We start from the raw sequence: 19,533 nt of genomic DNA on the forward strand, positions 1-19,533 counted from the left end.
AAATCTAACTAACCTAAGGACAGCACACACTTCCATGCTCGGGGCAGGATTCGAACCTGCGATCATAGTAGCAGCGCGGTTCCGGACTGATGCGCCTAGAACCGCTCGACCGCAACGGTCGGCGACACTTTTTTAAGTAAAGGCTTTTGAAGCAGTTAGGTATTTAAGTCGAAGCACGAGGTCAGAATGTTTGGTTCTGACAACTAGTCTTGATTAAAAGGCCACGTTTTAATTACTATTAATTAATTACAACATCGACAACTCTTGTAACTGTCTAGACGAAAACCAATTTCAGTTTCGTAATCCTCTGACAAAATGGAGTCGTTTGATATGTATGTCGTTTGGTATGTATCACAGTAATATTCTGTTAGATTTTTATTTTGGCGTTTTCTTAGAGTTTTTTGTTTGTGAGTGTTTTTAAATCTACCATTTCTTTTAGAACTCGGCTCAGACAATATATAATTAACGTGTTTTATACTAGAATAGAGCCGCAGTTTGTGAGGGACTCCGAATGTCAGTTGAATGCGCTGAAACCCTCATGCAACTGGCCACCACCACGAGCATAACGTAAAATTGTGTGAAACGTAATTGATTCACTAGAAATGTCAAGATTTTCACTTGGTTCTTGTTTGACGCCAAAGGAAGGACGTTACACGCCACCATACCATACTAACTAGCCTTAGCTGAAGGAGGGCAGGTGTTTGAACAACTCTGGAGAAGAAAACAGCTCAGTCGTTGTCGTAATGTGGAAACGAGGCGGTTTATCTGACGTACAAAAGGACATTATCATTCGCTTTCGGGCCAAGGGTGGACGTATTTCCCAAACGGCTAAGTTCGTAAACTTCGTGTGCCGCCGCGGTTAAGTAAAACGTGCATGATAAAATGACGGTATCTGAAACCAGCGCCGAGACAACTGCGGTGCACCACGGGCCATAGATGACAGGGCTGAACGACGGCTGCGGAGATGAGTGTGGGCGAACAGAAGTGCAGATGATGAGCAACTGTGCACCCAGTGAACTAAGGGGCTGCCAAAAATTCTCAACGACCATACGGCGAACGCTGCTGCGTATGGGTCTCCGCAGCAGGCGCTTCATTCATGCATTCACGCTGACTGCTGTCGACCGGCGACGAGGGTTGGAATTTTCAGGCCAGTACCGCAACTAGACTTCCATCGAGTGGTGACAGGTGGCCTTTTAAGATGAATCACGTTTTATGTTCCCTCGGACAGATGGACGTTAGGGTATACGGCGTGAGACGTCTGAAAGCAAACACCCTACAACAATCGTCGGAAGGCGTTCCCTGGGTGATTCGTCATTCTGAAAAGCACAATGGATCAACACAAGTGTGCATCTATCCTTGGGGACCATGTCCATCCCTACATGCAGTGTGTTTTTCCTCTGCATGATGACATCCACCTGAAGGACAGTGCAACGTGTCACGCAGCTCGCAGTGTAGGTTCCTGGTACGGAGAGCACCTCAATGGTATTTTAAAATAAAGGTAGTCTCGAGAGTGAGATTTGCACTCTGTAGCGGAGTGTGTGCTGATATGAAACCTCCTGGCAGATTAAAACTATGTGCCGAAACGAGACTCGAACTCGGGACCTTTGCCTTTCGCGGGCAAGTGCTCTACCAACTGAGCTATCCAAGCACGACTCACGGCCCGTCCTCACAGCTTTACTTCTGCCAGTACCTCGTCTCATACCTTTCAAACTTTACAGAAGCTCTCCTGCGAACACTTGCCCGCGAAAGGCAAAGGTCCCGAGTTCGAGTTTCGGTCCGGCACACAATTTTAATCTGCCAGGAAGTTTCAAAGATAGTCTCGTTTACAAAATTGCTATTATTAATACCAATTACACTTAAGTGGTATTAATAAAAACACCCGCCAGGGTAGCCGTGAGCGCTAACGGGTTGCTTCCTGGATTCGGGTAGGTGCGCCGGCCTCGGATCGAATCCGCCCGGCAGATTAACGAAGAAGGCCGGTGTGCCGGCCAGCCTGGATGTGGTTTTTAGGCGGTTTTCCACATCCCACTAGGTGAATACCAGGCTGGTCCGCGCGTTCCGCCTCAGTTACGCGACTCGTAGACATCTGAAGACATTCGTACTCTTCCAAGGCTTACACTAGGCACAGGGAATTGGGGTACACTAATTCCATCCCAGGCGGTGCGGGGTGCCGACACGAAGGGCATCTGGCCACCCCTTACATTAACATGCCACGTCCGATTAAACATGGCCGACCCTGCATAATCGCGGGACAAGGCTCAGGAAAGAGAGAGAGAGGCATTAATAAAAACAATTTTGCAACCGAGACTGTTTTTATTAAAAATAAAGTGGTATTTCCCTTTCGCGGGCAAGTGCTCTACCAACTGAGCAATCCAAGCACGACTCACGGCCCTTCCATAAGCGACCGTTGTACCTAGTAGCACCTAGATTTTACCGTACACACCTGGCCACCAGATTCTCCGGATTAAGGATTTAAATCCAGTCGGAAAACTGCTGGACCACCTCGATAGGGCTGTTCGCGCTATGGATCCTCCACATGGGAACATAACGCAGGTGACCATGGTACTGGAGGCGCAAAAAAAAAAAAAAAAAAAAAAACCTGATGGTACCTTTCAGGACCTGTTTCATTCTCTTCCTGCACGTCTTACAGTGGTCCGTGCTACAAGAGGTAGTTATTCAGTTTATTGATAGGCGGTAACGTTAATGTGTGTGGACGATATACAAAGCTAAGATGAACATATGAGATGGGTCCATGGACCGGGAATCATGGAGAACCAGCGATCACAGGATAAGTATATCCACGGGAGATATGGATTTGGGTATCTACTTTCTGCGAAGTACGTGACGAAATATACATAGATGTGAGTGCCGCATGAGTTTTCAGTAATCAACATGGTAGCGAGGCGTTTACGGGAGAAATAAATAATTTACTCAAAGTGTGATCAAAACAATGGGAAGATTGTCTAAAATCGCATCAGAACATAGCGACATTTCAACCATTATCAAGTGAATGGACCTCTGTCGGTAGGCTAATGGTTTCGTTACCTCACTATGACGAGCAAGAGTAATCAATTATCTGCAAAAGATGCGTAAAGGTACTTAAATCTTAAGCAGCCGTGTAAAAAAGAAGTTATAGTTCAATATTCAGAATTACTTATTTTCCTGTACCGTATCCCGTGTCTTGAAGGAGGTGGCACATTACTTTTTGGATTTTGTAGTGTTACTGGTGGAGGCGTCCGGATGCCATTTCTGTGCGTAAATGTAATAAATCAGTTGTTTATGCTGAGTTATTTTTGAGTTGTTGCTTCAGTCAGATGCTGTTCAGTAGCTGCGCACTGTACTTGAGATTACAATATACAGCGATTGTACCTATAACTGATACTTTATTCAGTAAACGTAGTTATTTATGTAGTGAAAGCGTATAAAGCTTAAAAAATTTCTAGGAAAAATGTGTATGATTTGAATTACAGATTACAGTGACTTTTTAAATGATACTTTTATTCAAATGATCACGCAGAAATACGTCTGCAGAGATAATGCAAAAATATATATTTTCTTGCAAGCAGCCATAAGCTCTAAAGAATAATTCAAATTATCATCAACGTTGGCCTCTTAATACACGCACAAAATGGACCTGATCAACTACCCACAGAAATCTGGAAATTTCAGTCTATAAAAGGAAACTACTTACTAGGACCAATATTATCTACTTGGGTTATAGAAAGTCTTTAGAAGAAAATGCGTCAGTGCAACTTCTGTAGAAAAGTACAACTCCAATAATTTTCAGACAAATCGCTGTTGATTTCTGAATGAAGCAACAGTTTTTAATGAAATCAGCTGCAACATGTTGTGGTTTAAACACGTAATGCAGCTTTTTAATACTGTTTAGAATACTGAATAAGCGTGTAACTGGGGCATTGCTCATCGTTCGTGATACGACTAAAAACGTTACGAAACTGCACCAGGGCTAATACTTCGACGAAACACTGGAATCAACATATTATTCAAAGAAAAAACTCCGAGAAAGAACGCGTAAAGCATGCGGAAATAGGCGGGGTACACGAAAAGAAACGCACCTGGAAGACCGAACTCGTCACGTAATCTGCAGATGGTTGTGCCGTGAACATTTTTCCATTGGAAATCTACAGGCCACCACTCATGGACTGTCTTTTTGCCTCAGGCTTGTTGTAAAGGCACTACATTACGTTCTCTTTAACGATGCGCTTAAAGAGATTGTCGATTTCAATATCATTTTGAACTAACAGGTTACAACTGCACCCAATAACTGATCTTGTCAAGCATCTGCTGCATCTATGGCCGAAAACCTTTGCAATAATCGAGCGGTACCAGCTTTCTTCTCCACGACCCTTTAGCCGCTATTAAGTTGGGAGCATAATTACCTGCTACTAGCCAGCCCCTGCGAGAGCGTGGTGAGGCGCGCATCCCCCCACCCTGTATCGATCGCTGGTGCGGCCCCAGATTACGATGCATCAAGTTAGCACTCGCCCCAAATTAGACAAAATATATCATGGCTTCCTTAAAATCTGTGCTGCAGCCAAAGCTATGTATCTGAAAAAGTCATAAATGCCTATCTATATTCGACGTCAGTCCCTGGCGAATACGTTTGTGTTGTGGAAAATCCAAACTCTGGAGCTCAGAGTTATTTAGAATATTACTGGGTTACAGGAGCTCCTTTAGACAATTTCTTCTTTTTCTAACGAACGGTAACCTATGTTTAATAGAAGCGCTTCCTTGCTACCTAGTTTAGAGAACGAAAAAAACACTTAGATTTTACTTATTCTTAGTTACTCCCTTCTTGCAATATCCATGTGATACGAAAAACATTAAACTTAAGCAACACATTCGCAACAACTGAGCAAATGCAGTGAACAGAAGCCATTAAAATGTGAACTGAAATGAAACAGTCGGCCGGTGTGGCCGAGCGGTTCTAGGCGCTTCAGTCTGGAACCGCGCTACCGCTACGGTCGCAGGTTTGAATCCTGCCTCGGGCATGGATGTCTGCGATGTCCTTAGGTTAGTTAGGTTTAAGTAGTTCTAACTTCTAGGCGACTGATGACCTAAGACGTTAAGTCCTAAAGCGCTCAGAACCATTTGAAATCTAAAGATCTAGATGTCAGTTGTATTTTAGCGTCGCTCACATCAGTGGTTTCGACTCATTTAAACTACAGTCTCAAGAGTGTTAAGTGAGGTGAGATTCCCGTGTCCCCGTAGTGCCATAACACACTGTTCTTTGTAACAATCGTGTGAAGGGTGATTCCGAATTCCTATTACAGGCTTCTAGGTGTTGTAAAGGGGACTCAGCAAATGACATTTTGATAAAGAACTCACGTCCTAAAATCCATGATTTGGATATAAACTAGTTTGAAGGTCGGATCACTTCAAATCTCCAAATTCGCACTAGGCACGTCACTTAACACCTTCATCCCACTAATAACGGCTGCGAGAAACTGGAGGAGGAGGAGGAGATTAGTGTTTAACGTCCCGTCGACAACGAGGTCATTAGAGACGGAGCGCAAGCTCGGGTTAGGGGAGGATTGGGAAGGAAATCGGCAGTGCCCTTTCAAAGGAACCATCACGGCATTTGCCTGAAGCGATTTAGGAAAAACCTAAATCGGGATGGCTGGAGACTGGATTGAACCGTCGTCCTCCCGAATGCGAGTCCAGTGTGCTAACCACTGCGCCACCTCGCTCGGTCGAGAAACTGGTACGTTCACAACTATGATGTAGGCTGTGGTGCTCCACGGACGGGTTGAACTCTCCACTTTGAAAAGAATGTCCTTTTTCACTTAGAAGAGAACTCGAGGACAAGTACATGAAACACTGCTCGTGCCTTGTGCTCCTACAGCAAACAGATCAGAGCTAATTGTCCCCGCTGTGTGCGTACCGTGAAGCAAGAGATTTGAAAGTGATCCCATCATCAGACTAATTTTACTGTATCCAGAGGGTACATTTCCGGGCGTTTCCTCTACTAAGCCACTAGAAGTCAGTAACAGGAATTATGAATTACGAAGTTAAGTCAGGTGTTGCGGGAGTCGCTGTAATAACGTAACTGGCAACCACAGACGGGTCTGAGAGAGCAAATAGACGTGGAAGGTCACAGCTGCGATGTGCGCCTGCGCGTTCTGCTACTCGCCATCGTTCGGCCCTTTCATGCAGTTGAAGTGAAATATAAACTGAACAGTCAAACAAACTGGAACATCTGTCTAGTATTGTGTAGGGCCGCCGCGAGCACGCAGAAGTGTCACAACGCCACTTGGCATGGACTCGACTAATGTCTGAAGTAGTGCTGGAGGGAATTGACATCATGAATCCTGCAGGACTGTTCATAAATCCGTAAGAGTACGAGGGCTGGAGATCTCTTCTGAACAGCACGTTGCAAGGCATCCCAGATATGCTCAATAATGCTCATGTGTAGGGAGTTTGGTGGCCAGAGGAAGTGTTGTGTGGATGCAGGTGATCAGACAGGATGCTTACGTAGGTGCCACCTCTCAGAGTCGTATCCAGACGTATCAGGGGCCCCATATCTCTCCAACTGCACACTCCCCGCACAATTACAGAGCCTCCACCAGCTTGAGCAGTCCGCTGCTGACATGCATGGTCTATGGATTCAGGAGGTTGTCTTCATACCCGTACACGTCCATCCGTTCGATACAATTATCAACGAGATTCGTTCACTCGGCAACACGTTTCCAGTCATTAACGGTCCAATGTCGGTGCTGACGGCCCCAGGCGATGAGTAAAGCTTTGTGTCGTGCAGTCATCAAGGTTACACGAGTGGGCCTCTGCCTGTGAAAGCCCATATCGATGATGTTTCGTTGAATGGTTCGCACACTGACACTTGCTGTAGGGTCAGCACTGAAATCTGTAGCCATTTGCAGAAGGGATGCACGTCTGTCACAATGAACGATTCTTTTGAGTCGTCGTTGGTCCCGTTCTTGCTGGAGATTTTTCCGGCCGCAGCGGTGTCGAAGATTTGATGTTTTGCGATTTCCTGATATTCAGGGTACACTCGTCAAATGTCCGTACGAGAAAATTCCCACTTTATCGCTACCTCGAAGGTGCTGTGTATCACCTCTCCTGCGCCGACTGGAACATGACGTTCAAACTCACTTAAATATTGATAATGTGCCATTTTAACAAATGCGTCAGACACCTGTTGTCTTATATAGGCGTTGCCGACCGTAGCGCCGTGTTCTGTCTATTTACATATCTCAGTATTTGAATCTGTATTTGAATACGCATGTCTATACCAGTTTATTTGGCGCTTCAGTGTAGAATGCTGTAGCGTCAAAAAACTCTGGGGAACAATGATTCTGGAACAGCACAATTTTAACCTTTTTCTGGTTATATTTGGGCCACTGATTACAAAAGTGCTTCCAATTTTTGTTCCATTAGCTCTAGCTTTTTAGATATAGCTTATTCACGTTATATGACAATCTAGCGATACTGTTCCGCATATACAGCTACATAACTCACATATAATTACATGCAAGAGACATTTAGATGACTCAAGGTCTTCCACTTTTATTAAGCGGTTGAATTGATCTAACTACCATCATTTGTTTACACATAAGTCGCGTTAGGTTCATTAATTTTCTTCCATTAGGTCACTGGCACGTCGTTACTGTGATTTCTCCGCTGCACTGATCTCTGACATACACTCTGGATACTCCAACTGCAGTCCGCCGACGTACTTATAGCTCATACTCCAAGACACAGATCTTCCATTGAACTTATTTCCTGGTGAAAACACTCATCCTGTTCCTAGCTTACATCACGAAGACAATATTGAAATCCGTCGAAAAGGCTGCGAAGTTAGGGTAATTTTAAGCTTACGTTACAACAAAGTGCACAAAAACTAGTGAGTCTATTCTCCATTATTTCTTCATAGTTAGGAGCCTTAGAGTTTCCAAAGAACTTCTTCATTACCTTACAGAATGAGGACCACTCAGATCACTCATTGAGCCTGGAAATTTCCGGTCATTTATCAGCTGACAAATTTACGATCCATCAAATACACCAGTTTTTATTTTCCCGTTACTCAATTAAGAAATTTTTTACATTCATAGCCAAACCATTTTCCATGTCTATTCAGAACCTTGATTAACTGCTTCATTAAAGCGAGTCTGATATGCAATGATGCCACTGTGACGTTATTTCTATCAGCCAAAAGGTCTGTGATGATTTCCTTTCTGCAACGATCAAGTTTTCTCTAAGAGGCCGTTGTGTTCTCACCCAGTGTTGATCTTTACCTCTAGAGTCCCCTCGACATAAAAAACGTGAGTTTTTGGTGTACCCTCCCAGCCCTCCCCCCCCCCCTCCCCCGCACCACTTGTTGTCCCTGAAGAGAATTACTTATCTTGAGATCGGCGCAGATAACCCACTGGTTACTGCAGAAAGAGGTCTTCTCCAAGACTGTGGCTACAGCAGCTTGATTTTCAAGCACAGCAACTCAGTGGTCAGTTGGAAATTTTCTAGTACTTGTTCGCATTATGCAAAATAAGCCATTTTAGGCTGCGTTTCGAGCTATATAGCCGCCATTCACCAGGTGGGTATTTTCGTATATCGTTTCATTAACAGTGTTTCAGCTTTGGTAGAAAAAGTAAATTGGTTTTCCATTATGAAGATTGACAGGAGACATGTTTCTTGTTTGCGACAGAATGTGACTTTTGTTCGCGGTAACAGGCAGTGTTCAATTGTAGCATGGAAGCTAAAAATTTAGCCCAGTTTCTTGGAAGACTTAGATGTCTAATCATTCGTTCACTTGCGCTTGATTAAAGCCGTTTGCAAATTGATGAACGTTCTGCAGAACCACTGTTATTTTGTTCAGCACAGCTTTCAGTTGATTCGTCGTCTTCTTCTGATGACTCTGGAAGTTTGGTACATATATTAACAGGTGTCTGAATGTGGAAGGGGGCGTCTTGCGTTGCATAGATAGGTATATTTCCGTCTTTTCTACTTATTGCAGTTGATATCCTTTTCCTCACGGTGTTTTGCCACCTTTTAGCCGGTCGGTGATGACGGAATCGAGGCGCACGCCCTGCAATATTTCTCAAATGATTATACAGAAACCATTCTGAAAAAAAAAATCATTTTTGCTTTACTAGTAGATTTATATGCCAGCTTCGTTATGACGTGCCCATCATTTAGTTAACTGTCATAGTTATTGTGATACTTACATGGAAGTAAGACACTACCCAAAATAAGAAAAAGTTGACCATGAAAATTAGGTGTCGCTATGATTTTGCGTTTGGTGCATGTTACATAATATGTTGCTTTACATGAAATTTATCTAACATATTGAATTTTCTTTAGACTTGCGTAGAGGCGTCTATCTGTCACCAATCTCGAGAACATTGATGTGATGTAGCACACTCGTATGCGATCCTACCGCCCCAGCAATAAAGCCAGAGTGAAATATCGACAACATTTGTCATATTTCATAAACGGTTTGAGATATCGAAATGAGATTTTGGCAAATGATAGTATGCAAAGAGGAGAGTATTTTCCCTTATGGTTATTATGAAAATGTTCCAATGTGTGTGAAATCTTATGGGACTTAACTGCTAAGGTCATCAGTCCCCAAGCTTACACACTACTTAACCTAAATTATCCTAAGGACAAACACACACACCCATGCCCGAGGGAGGGCTCGAACTTCCGCCGGGACCAGCGGTACTATAAAAACCTTCGTTATCTAGGATCTAGGGTGATATTTCACTAACTACAAAATTTTTCAATGAAAGAATGTGATTTTTAAGGGCATAGATAGCTGGTGACGTGAGAAATGTAGTGGGTTTTGGAACAGCATAAATGAAGACATTAAACGTTTATTTTGTAGTGAGGGTGTGTTTTTCATAAGGTTCCTCAGTTAATAAACTTAATAAACCACTGTTTCAGAATTCTCTCGTAATTGCGTCCGCACAACATATTAGTGAGGCGAGACTGCAAATTCCGCTGTATTTGGCAAAAGGAGCAAATGTCAACATGGCATAAGAGAAATGTGTAGGTTTTACTCAAAATTCGCCACTCGTGACACTTCGCAGAAAGTTACAAATGGTTAACAAACCATGTGAAAATAGATCGCTGCATTTTCGGCTGAATATCTTTTAGATACTAACCAAATCAGGGGTGGCAAATCGTTTTGAATGGCCACCATGCAAGCATGAACACGGAGGGGTTACACTTAATATTCACAAAAAATGTGAGTGTAGGCTCCAGATTAGAATGGCACTCCCCCCCCCAGCGCTCGGCGTTTTACCTATACCTGCCCACAGCCCTTACCACTACCACCCTCACCACACGTGCCCTGATGTCCACCAGCCACGGTATTTTGCGCGGGCTCTAGCTGTTGACAGAGACCAAAATTTTAACTCTTTTATATAGGCTTTAACTCTATTCCGTGGCTCAGCTTCACTATACGAAAAAGTATTTACACTGTAGTGAACAAGAACAACATAATTTTTTCGGTATTAATGGTGATTGTGCTCTGTGGTTGTTGATTGAATTATTTGAAGAAATGCAGCAATCAACCACTTCTTTTGTACAGTTTCATTTAATGCAACTACGCAGTTTGGCTTTTACTATCTTCACCCTTCTTGATACATTAGATCTTGACTGCAATTTGGAAGCAGCAGCTGCCCTGTGCAAAAACAAATTGTTATTTTGGAAAGCGCAGCTGTAGCATCAAAAATCTTGTAAATGAAAACGCTATAGATGAAGATCTATTGTACTACGCAAATTGAAGGTGGGTGAAAGTCCAAAACACGTCCTTGGATGCAATAAAGCCATACAAAACAGGTTCCAAAGAGCTATCAGCAATCCACCTAGCAAAATGATTGTGTGTTACGAGTTAAAAAGAATGGCGTACAATGGGAGAGTAGCTCGTCGTAAGCCACACGCTGTATGACTGGAGAATATTACCAGCCGTCATATGTAGTGCGAACAGTGCAGTATGGAATAGAAGTTTCTTTCGTGGTTGAGATGTGGCCCCTTATTCCGCTTCAGAAAACGTTAAATGTGGAAGGGTATGAATATATTTTACAGCACTGTACTACATATAGTAAAGAAATAGTTTGTAAATAGTGGTTGTTTGTGTCAGCATGCTAATGGACCCTCCCATTAAGAAGCGTCTGTGAGCCAATAGTTTGTTGATAATAACATTCCTAAAATGGTCTGGCCTCACTAGTGTTCCGACTTGAAACCAATGGAACACCTTTGGGCTGAGTTAGAACTACATTGCCAACATTTCTGCTTTCCCCAATTTCTGCTCTTGAGGATGAATGTGCAGCCATCCCTCGACACACTTTCACACACCTCACTGAAAGTGTTCCCGGAAGAGTTCAAATGGTCATCAAGGCGAAAGGTCTACTCCATATTAGTGTCCACTAATAGGGGTCTGGACACTTCTGATCAGATAATGTGATTGTTATTAGTATCAGCTGATTAAATCGCTTGATTTGGAAGCAAATTTCTGTACAGTTACGGTAGAGCACTCACGATGTTGGGATGTCTCAGCGTCCGTAGGATCGGCAGCTGCTTCATCGCCGCACTCCTCACAAGCCGCGCCTGCAACAAAAAATGGCGGCCAACTCACTCATCTGGCTCCAGAAAAGTATGCTAGACACAGTATCACTAGCGGTCCAAGGATATTAACTAAGGGAATATTAAATAAATTACCCGTCGACATCGGTGTCACTAGAGATGGAGCACAATTTCGTCTTAGGGCAGTGCAGGGAAGAAAATCGACCCTGCCCTTTTCAAATCAACCATCCAAGAATTTGCCTTATGTGATTTATGGAAATCACGGAAAAACTTTATATATATGGCCAGAGGGGTATTTGATCGGACCTCTGAATACGTGATCCGAAGCAGACAGGACACAGGATGCCTCCCAGAGGATTATCTCGTGTACCCAATGTGTTATCAGTTCGAAGATTTACATTCATTCATCGTGTTTCTTAGATCTCGTCAACAAAGAGAGCCCTCAGGATGTGGAACGAGCTCAGTTATACGTTAAGAAAGGAGAAGTCATTGAGATACACTTAATATATATGCTATATTAACAGTACACTACCACTTCATTACTTACTGCTAGTCATGCTTATGCCAGCTAAACTTAATCATATGTATTAGAAAGATACCCACTACTTTCAAAAAGCCACGGTTAGAGTAGCTACTGTTTATCCGGTTTTAATAGCTTCACGTGTGCTTGACGTTCAAAGAACAAATTTACCAGCATCTGGAAATGCTGAGACCTATTTACAGTCTATTACTACCCATACAGTTTGACAACGAGCACTGCTATTTGCCACGTATCTAACAGAAGTTTTCAATCCCTGAAATACATGTTCAAAAAATTGATAGAACCGTTTCTAACGAACTATGCTTTTAATTAACTTGTGAATTGATATGGGTTCTCAATTTCTTGCTTTATGTTAGACTCGAGCTTGCAGAATAATTTAGCACCAGAGTACATAACTCTATTCTTGGCCTTAGACAAGGGGGCAAAGACTGCATGAGACTTGTCGGTGTGCCTTGCGTTGTACAGTGTGTTCACTTTAAGTTGGGTGACCGCTACCTAGTTCCATGTCGGTAGAAGCTGGACGGCTTCGGCCGGTAGTGTTTTGCTTTTGGCTGTGACCAACACTGGCTAGCTGACAGCACTGCATGAGATAACATATATCGTCTGCTGTGATACTTTTCAGCACTTAACTGTATTTAGTACTGTTACTTTCCATGTGATAAGGGTACGCTATTTCAGCAGTTACGTACTTTATTAAACATGTCGACGCATATGACCATTTGAGATGTGTTGCGAACATAATTTAAGGGATTATTTACTTCTGTGTGTGATTTGTGCTGTCGCAGAAGCACGAAGCACGGTTTATGGTGCCAAGATTGCAGGGGTCAAGCGTGACTCGATACCTCCCGCACAGCTCGTAACCGTGTGTTGCTCTGTGTGGTGACAGGGCTTGCTTCCTCCGTTCCTCGGTAGACCCACGTGAAATTAGCCAATTTACAGAAAACACATTGTAACTGTGCAAATCGCTGTTAAGCTGAGATTGATTTTTATTATGTAATTATTGAGTAAATTTCTTGGAAAATGAATGTAATGGATCAAAAATCCTTAAACTATGTCTTGCGTAAAATGTATGTCAAAGTGGATTATACAATATTCTCACTACTTTCTTCTGCTGAATGACCTTTACTCTTACTTTAAATGCATTACACAATAGGTTCGGTAATAGTTACCAGTTGCCTGTAAATGAGACTGTCAGAATTGCAGATCAGTTTAATTACATTAACCTGTGAGTCGTTGAGATTGAAGGTAAGGAAAACTGATATTCTGATTTGATCCATTATAAATGGTTTTTGAAAGCCGGTGACTGTAGAAACAATAGGTTTGTCTATAAATAAATAAATCTTCCGCTACCAGACACGATTTTTCTTTATTTTTCTTTTCGCACGATGCGTTTCGAGAAATAATCCCCATTTTCAAGTGCGTTTTTTGTGTGTATAAGCCATTTCTTTTGATGTTGTCAGTGCGTGTGAGTCTGCTTCATTTCGTTGACTTTTACTGCAATACATAAGAAACACGCGATTTTTTTTGTTGGGTATCAATTTTTTTGGTGAAGTTTGTGGCGAAATTTAGAATTTGCGCTTACAGTTTTCTAATGGTCAGCACGCACACTATACATCACACACAACTTGTACACTTTACACATCAAAAATATCTTATATAAACAAAATAGTTACAAAGATCTTCTTACAGTAGTCCACAGAGATAACGTTATAGGTCTTCCACAGATTATGATATGCTTTTGTACAGAGGTTATTTATCTTAACAATTTGGCTCATAAAATACTTATATTGATCTTACAATTGTGCTTATTTCTATGTTTTACTATTTTTATTTAACTATATTATCGAAACATCTGAAGGAATTCACTGATTCGCTTTCAAGTTTTTCATTTAATATTTTATCTTCATATTTTCTGTAATGTGAATATATCTCCAGTTCTTCTAGCAAATCCATTTTATGTCCTTTATTTAGTCGGTGGAATACTTTCACATTTTGCTCTATTTTTCCAAATGGGTCTCCTGTATTATGTATGGGTGTTGGTATTGCTGATGTAGTATGTTTGTTGTGTGTGTATGCTCTAATGTGCTCTGTGTACCTGGTGTTGAAATTTCGGCATGTTTGTCCTTGGTAGAACGTGGAGCATTCCTGGCATGTTACCTTGTATATTCCAGAGTCTGAATATGGATCGTGATTACACTTTATATTATGTATCAGTGTTTGCTGTAGTTTATTAGAAGTAGAAAAACCAATTTTTACTTTGTAATTTTTGAAAATATTTGCAATCTTCTGTAATACATTGCCTATGTATGGAATACTAGACAAACATTTGTTTTTCTCTTTTTCGTCTGTGGTGCAGTTTGTACCTGGGTTTTTCTTCACTTCAAGTCAGTCTGAGTTCCGGAGGAGTGTTATTAAATGCGAGGAAATTCCGACACTATGACTTTCACGGGTCATTTACACTAAAGTGACTGTCGAATAAGTCAGCGTGCAAAAACAACTCATAGACTGCAGCTGGTCAACTAGCGGTGGAGGGTATATAAAGCGTTTCGACGGAAAGCGGAAAACAGTGCAGTCGTTGGCGTAATGCGGAAACGGAGATTTAAATCTGACTTCCAACACGGCATCATCATTGGCTTAGGGATCAAGAGCGGAAAATTTTTCAAAACCCCTAAGTTTGTAAACTATGCATGCCGCTGTAGTTAAATAAACCGTGCATGGGAAACTGGCGTTACCTAAAACAGGCGCTGAGGCAACTGCGGTGGACCACGGGCCGTAGATGACAGGGGTGAACGACGGATGAGGATATGTGTGCTGGCGAACAGAAGTGCAGCTGATAAGCAACTGACCGACCATATGAACCACGGGGATACCAGCAGTTTGTCCTCAGCGACGGTTCAGCGAACGTTGCTGTGCATGGGCCTCCACAGCAGGCGCCCGGTTCATGCACCGATGCTGACAGATGATCAGGCTGCAATTTTCAATTTTCACGCCAGTACCGCAACTGAGTGGTGACAGGTGGACATTTCAGAAGAATCACGCTGAATGCTCCATCGAACACATGGGCGTTGGCGTGTACGGCGTTATGGCCTGGGTGATCTCGTCACCCTAGAAGGCACATTTGATCAACACATGTTTGCGTTTATCCTTGAGTGGCGTGCCCACTCTTATATACTCTTTGTTTTTCCTCTGCAGGATGTCATCTACCAGCAGGACAATGCAACGTCTCACACAGCTCACAGTGTGCGTGTTTTGTTGGAATAGCCCCAGGATGAGTTTACCGTAGTCTCCTGCCCACACGACTCACCGGCTTAAACTGAACAGATAATCCGTGGGACTACTGCCGTCGTGCTGTAGGCGCCACGGATCCTCGAGCAAGAAACCTAACGCGACAGGCCACGGCACAGAAGTCGACAAGGCTCCACATCCCTGTCGGTACCTTCCAGAGCCTGACTGACTCTCTTCCCGCATGTCTCACAGTGGCCTGCTGTGCAAACGCTGCTTATTCAATCTTCCGACAGGTGATCACATTAATGTGATTGGACAGTATATATTACAACGGAGACCGAAGAAAGACGAACATACATTTATAAAGCTTATAGATGTACAAAAGATTGTCACAGCGTTGCCTTCGATACACTCTTCGCTATTCTGGAATTGTTAGTGATAAAATAAAAGGAGAAAAACGGAATGAAGGCTTTCACGGCAGGTGTTATCATCACTTAACACTTTCGGGCTGAGATGCCGTGGTCCATACATAAGACTCTCCTCTGACGTTTCGCCTTCGACTGCGGAAGGCATCCTCCGATGATAATCGGCGAACTGCCGGAGGATACCGATTGTCCTCGGAGTATGCCTTCCGCAGTCGAAGGCGAAATGTCAGGGGAGAGTTAAGTATGGACCACGGCTTCACACAACCCGGAAGTGTTTAGTGATGAAAAGGAGAAAAAGGTTTTCTCAACTTTTAGGGATACCAGACTGCAATTATAAGTGGTGCGTTAGTTGTGAGGGGAATGAGATAGGACGTTTCCCTATGTTATTCAGCCTGAACACAGAGCAAGCCTAGTAAGGAAAACAGGGAAGACTGGGAATGAGATAGGATGTAGCCATTTCCCTACGTTATTCAATCTGAACACAGAGCAAGCCTGATAAGGAAAGTTGATATACTTTTCAGGATGTGAGGTCGTGGTCCAAGAACTTTTCTGCTCATTACGTTTCGTCCAGGACTGCGCTGGACTTCCTCAGAGGCGCTGCTCCGCTGAGTCTTGCCGAGTCTTGCCTTTCCCGCTAATTTACTGGGAGACGGATAATGTTAGAGTATTGCTCCGTAAGAACCTGTGGGTGTGCTTATTATTTATTCCAGTGTGGCTGTGATTTGACCTTCTTTTCATTGCAATCTACTTATTTTGTGTTGCAGACCATTTGTTAAGACGGCTTGTTACCTGGCGTCGGCGCAGTTATGGTATGTCAGGACCGCTCATTGTAGTGTCGGTCGTATTATACAGGGTGGTCCATTGATCGTGACCGGGCCAAATATCTCACGAAATAAGCGTCAAACAAGAAAACAACAAAGAACGAAACTTGTCTAGCTTGAAGGGGGAAACCAGATGGCGCTATGGTTGGCGCGCTAGATGGCGCTGCCATATGTCAAACGGATATCAACTGCGTTTTTTAAAATAGGAACCTCCATTTCTTATTACATATCCGTGTAGTAGGTAAAGAAATATGAATGTTTTAGTTGGATCACATTTACGCTTTGTGAAAGATGGCACTGTGATAGTCACAAATATATGACACGCAATTTTAGACGAACAGTTGGCAACAGGTAGGTTTTTTAAATTAAAATACAGAACGTAGGTAGGTTTCAACATTTTATTTCGGTTGTTCTAATGTGATACATGTACCCTTGTGAACTTATCATTTCTGAGAACGCATGGTGTTACAGCGTGATTACCTGTAAATACTACATTAATGCAATAAATGCTCAGAATGATATACGTTAACCTCAATGCATTTGGCAATAAGTGTAACGACATTCCTCTCAACAGCGAGTAGTTCGCCTTCCGTAATGTTCGCACATGCATTGACAATGCGCTCACGCATGTTGTCAGGCGTTGTCGGTGGATCACGATAGCAAATATCCTTCAACTTTCCCCAACTTTTCGGGGACGTCAGATCCGGTGAACGTTCGGGCCATGATATGGTGCTTCGACGACCAATCCACCTGTCATGAAATATGCTATTCAATATCGCTTCAACCGCACGCGAGCTATGTGCTGGACATCCATCATGTTGGAAGTACATCATCATTCTGTCATGCAGTGAAACATCTTGTAGAAACATCGGTAGAACATTACGTAGAAAATCAGCATACATTGCACCATTTAGATTGCTATTGATAAAATGGATGCCAGTTATCCTTCCTCCCATAATGCCGCACCATACATTAACCCGCGAAGGTCGCTGATGTTCCACTTGTCGCAGTCATCGTGGATTTTCCGTTGCCCAATAGTGTATATTATTCCGGTTTATGTTAGCCCTTTTAGTGAATGACGCTTCGTCGCTAAACACAACGCGTGCAAAAAATCTGTCATCGTCCCATAATTTCTCTTGTACCCAGTGGCAGAACTGTACATGACGTTCAAAGTAGTCGCCATGCAATTCCTGATGCATAGAAATATGGTACGGGTGCAATCGATGTTGATGTAGCATTCTCAACACCGAAGTTTTTGAGATTCCCAAGTCTCGTGCAATTTGTCTTCTGCTACTGATGTGCGGATTAGCCGCGACAGCAGCTAAAACACCTACTTGGGCAAAATCATTTGTTACAGGTCGTGGTTGACGTTTCACATGTGGCTGAACACTTCCTGTTTCCTTAAATAACGTAACTATTCGGCGAATAGTCCGGACACTTGGATAATGTCGTCCAGGATACCGAGCAGCATACATATCACACACTCGTTGGGCATTTTGATCACAATAGCCATACATCAACACGATATCGACGTTTTCCGCAATTGGTAAACGGTCCATTTCAACACGAAGCAAATACCGTCATCACTGGCGGAATGTTACGTGATACCACGTACTTATACGTTTGTGACTATTACAGCGCCATCTGTCACAAAACGTTGTTGTTGGGTTGTTTTTGGGGAAGGAGACCAGACAGCGAGGTCATCGGTCTCATCGGATTAGGGAAGGACGGGGAAGGAAGTCGGCCGTGCCCTTTGAAAGGAACCATCCCGGCATTTGCCCGGAGCGATTTAGGGAAATCACGGAAAACCTAAATTACGATGGCCGGACGCGAGATTGAACCATCGTCTTCCCGAATGCGAGTCCAGTGCCTACCCACTGCGCCACCTCGCTCGGTTGTCACAAAGCGAAAAAAAAGTGATCCAACTAAAACATTCATATTTATTTACGTACTACACGAATATGTAATATAAAATGGGGGCTCCTATTTAAAAAAAAAAACGCAGTTGATATCCGTTTGACCTATGACAGCGCCATCTAGCGGGCCAACCATATCGCCATCTGGTTTCGCCCTTCAAGCTAGACGAGTTTCGTTCTTCGTAGTTTTTTCGTTTGATGCTTATTTCGTGAGATATTTGGCCCGGTCACTATCAATGGACCACCCTGTATATAAATATATACCGGCTCCTATGTGACTCTGTGCAAAAGCGTGGGCAGTGAACGCTCGTATTGTGTGCCGGCCGTAGCGTTATTGCTTCCAAACACTGCTATGGGCCTTAACGCTGGTCTCTAAAGTGCAACTTTGGAATCATTCTGAGTCATTATGTCCATTAGTTGAGGCCACCCTATTATAATATTAGCGTTTCTGTAAGTTATTTTACTGGTTGCGTATTAGTAGCCATTCTTATTTAACACCTATTTTAATCATTTGTGTATCTTTAATGGACATGCAACTTGTTCTTATTTCTGTGTGCAAGTTTTGCGACCGTGGTTGGCCCACCTTGTATTTTTAGTATAAACATGTTGCACTGTGGTCCTTTATGTGGGCAATTCAGTTTTATTAAGCTTTAAGGTCTCTTGTTGTTTATGGAGTTGTGGTATTGTGTGGATGTGTAACTTTGGTTGCAAGTGTATAATGTTATTAGCCTTTAGTGATATGGTTAAACAAGAACTATTGTTTGTGAATGATTATTCACCGTACCTACTATCAATGATTTTGGTTGTGGACGCAAAATAATATGATTCTTACTCTTGTTTACGTAATTCTGTTAAAGTGAAGATTTGTATATTTTATCAGTAAGAGGGCAAATGTCCGAAATGTAGTTTATAATAAAATTTGTTTTGCGCCAAATTAAAATTGTACAATAATCACAGACTTGTCCATTACCAGTGATCCCAGGCTCCTATCTCCTTTAAATAACTGTGGTGAGATGGTAATTTTGATTTTCTAGAGAATA

The 19,533-nt window shown here is 42.7% G+C and overlaps 1 protein-coding gene across 1 annotated transcript in view; it reads right to left on the reverse strand.

Annotated features, from left to right (window-relative positions):
* The window catches only part of LOC126281870 (calcium/calmodulin-dependent protein kinase type IV-like), a 618,086-nt gene that overhangs the window by 150,601 nt on the left and 447,952 nt on the right, over positions 1 to 19,533 (reverse strand). Inside the window, exon 4 of the mRNA XM_049981147.1 lies at positions 11,521 to 11,589. Within this exon, the coding sequence (XP_049837104.1) occupies positions 11,521 to 11,589 (69 nt within the window). The remainder of the gene's footprint in view (positions 1 to 11,520; positions 11,590 to 19,533) is intronic.

The sequence above is a fragment of the Schistocerca gregaria genome, chromosome 7, assembly GCF_023897955.1.
Source record: "Schistocerca gregaria isolate iqSchGreg1 chromosome 7, iqSchGreg1.2, whole genome shotgun sequence".
NCBI classification, from domain to species: Eukaryota; Metazoa; Arthropoda; class Insecta; order Orthoptera; family Acrididae; genus Schistocerca; species Schistocerca gregaria.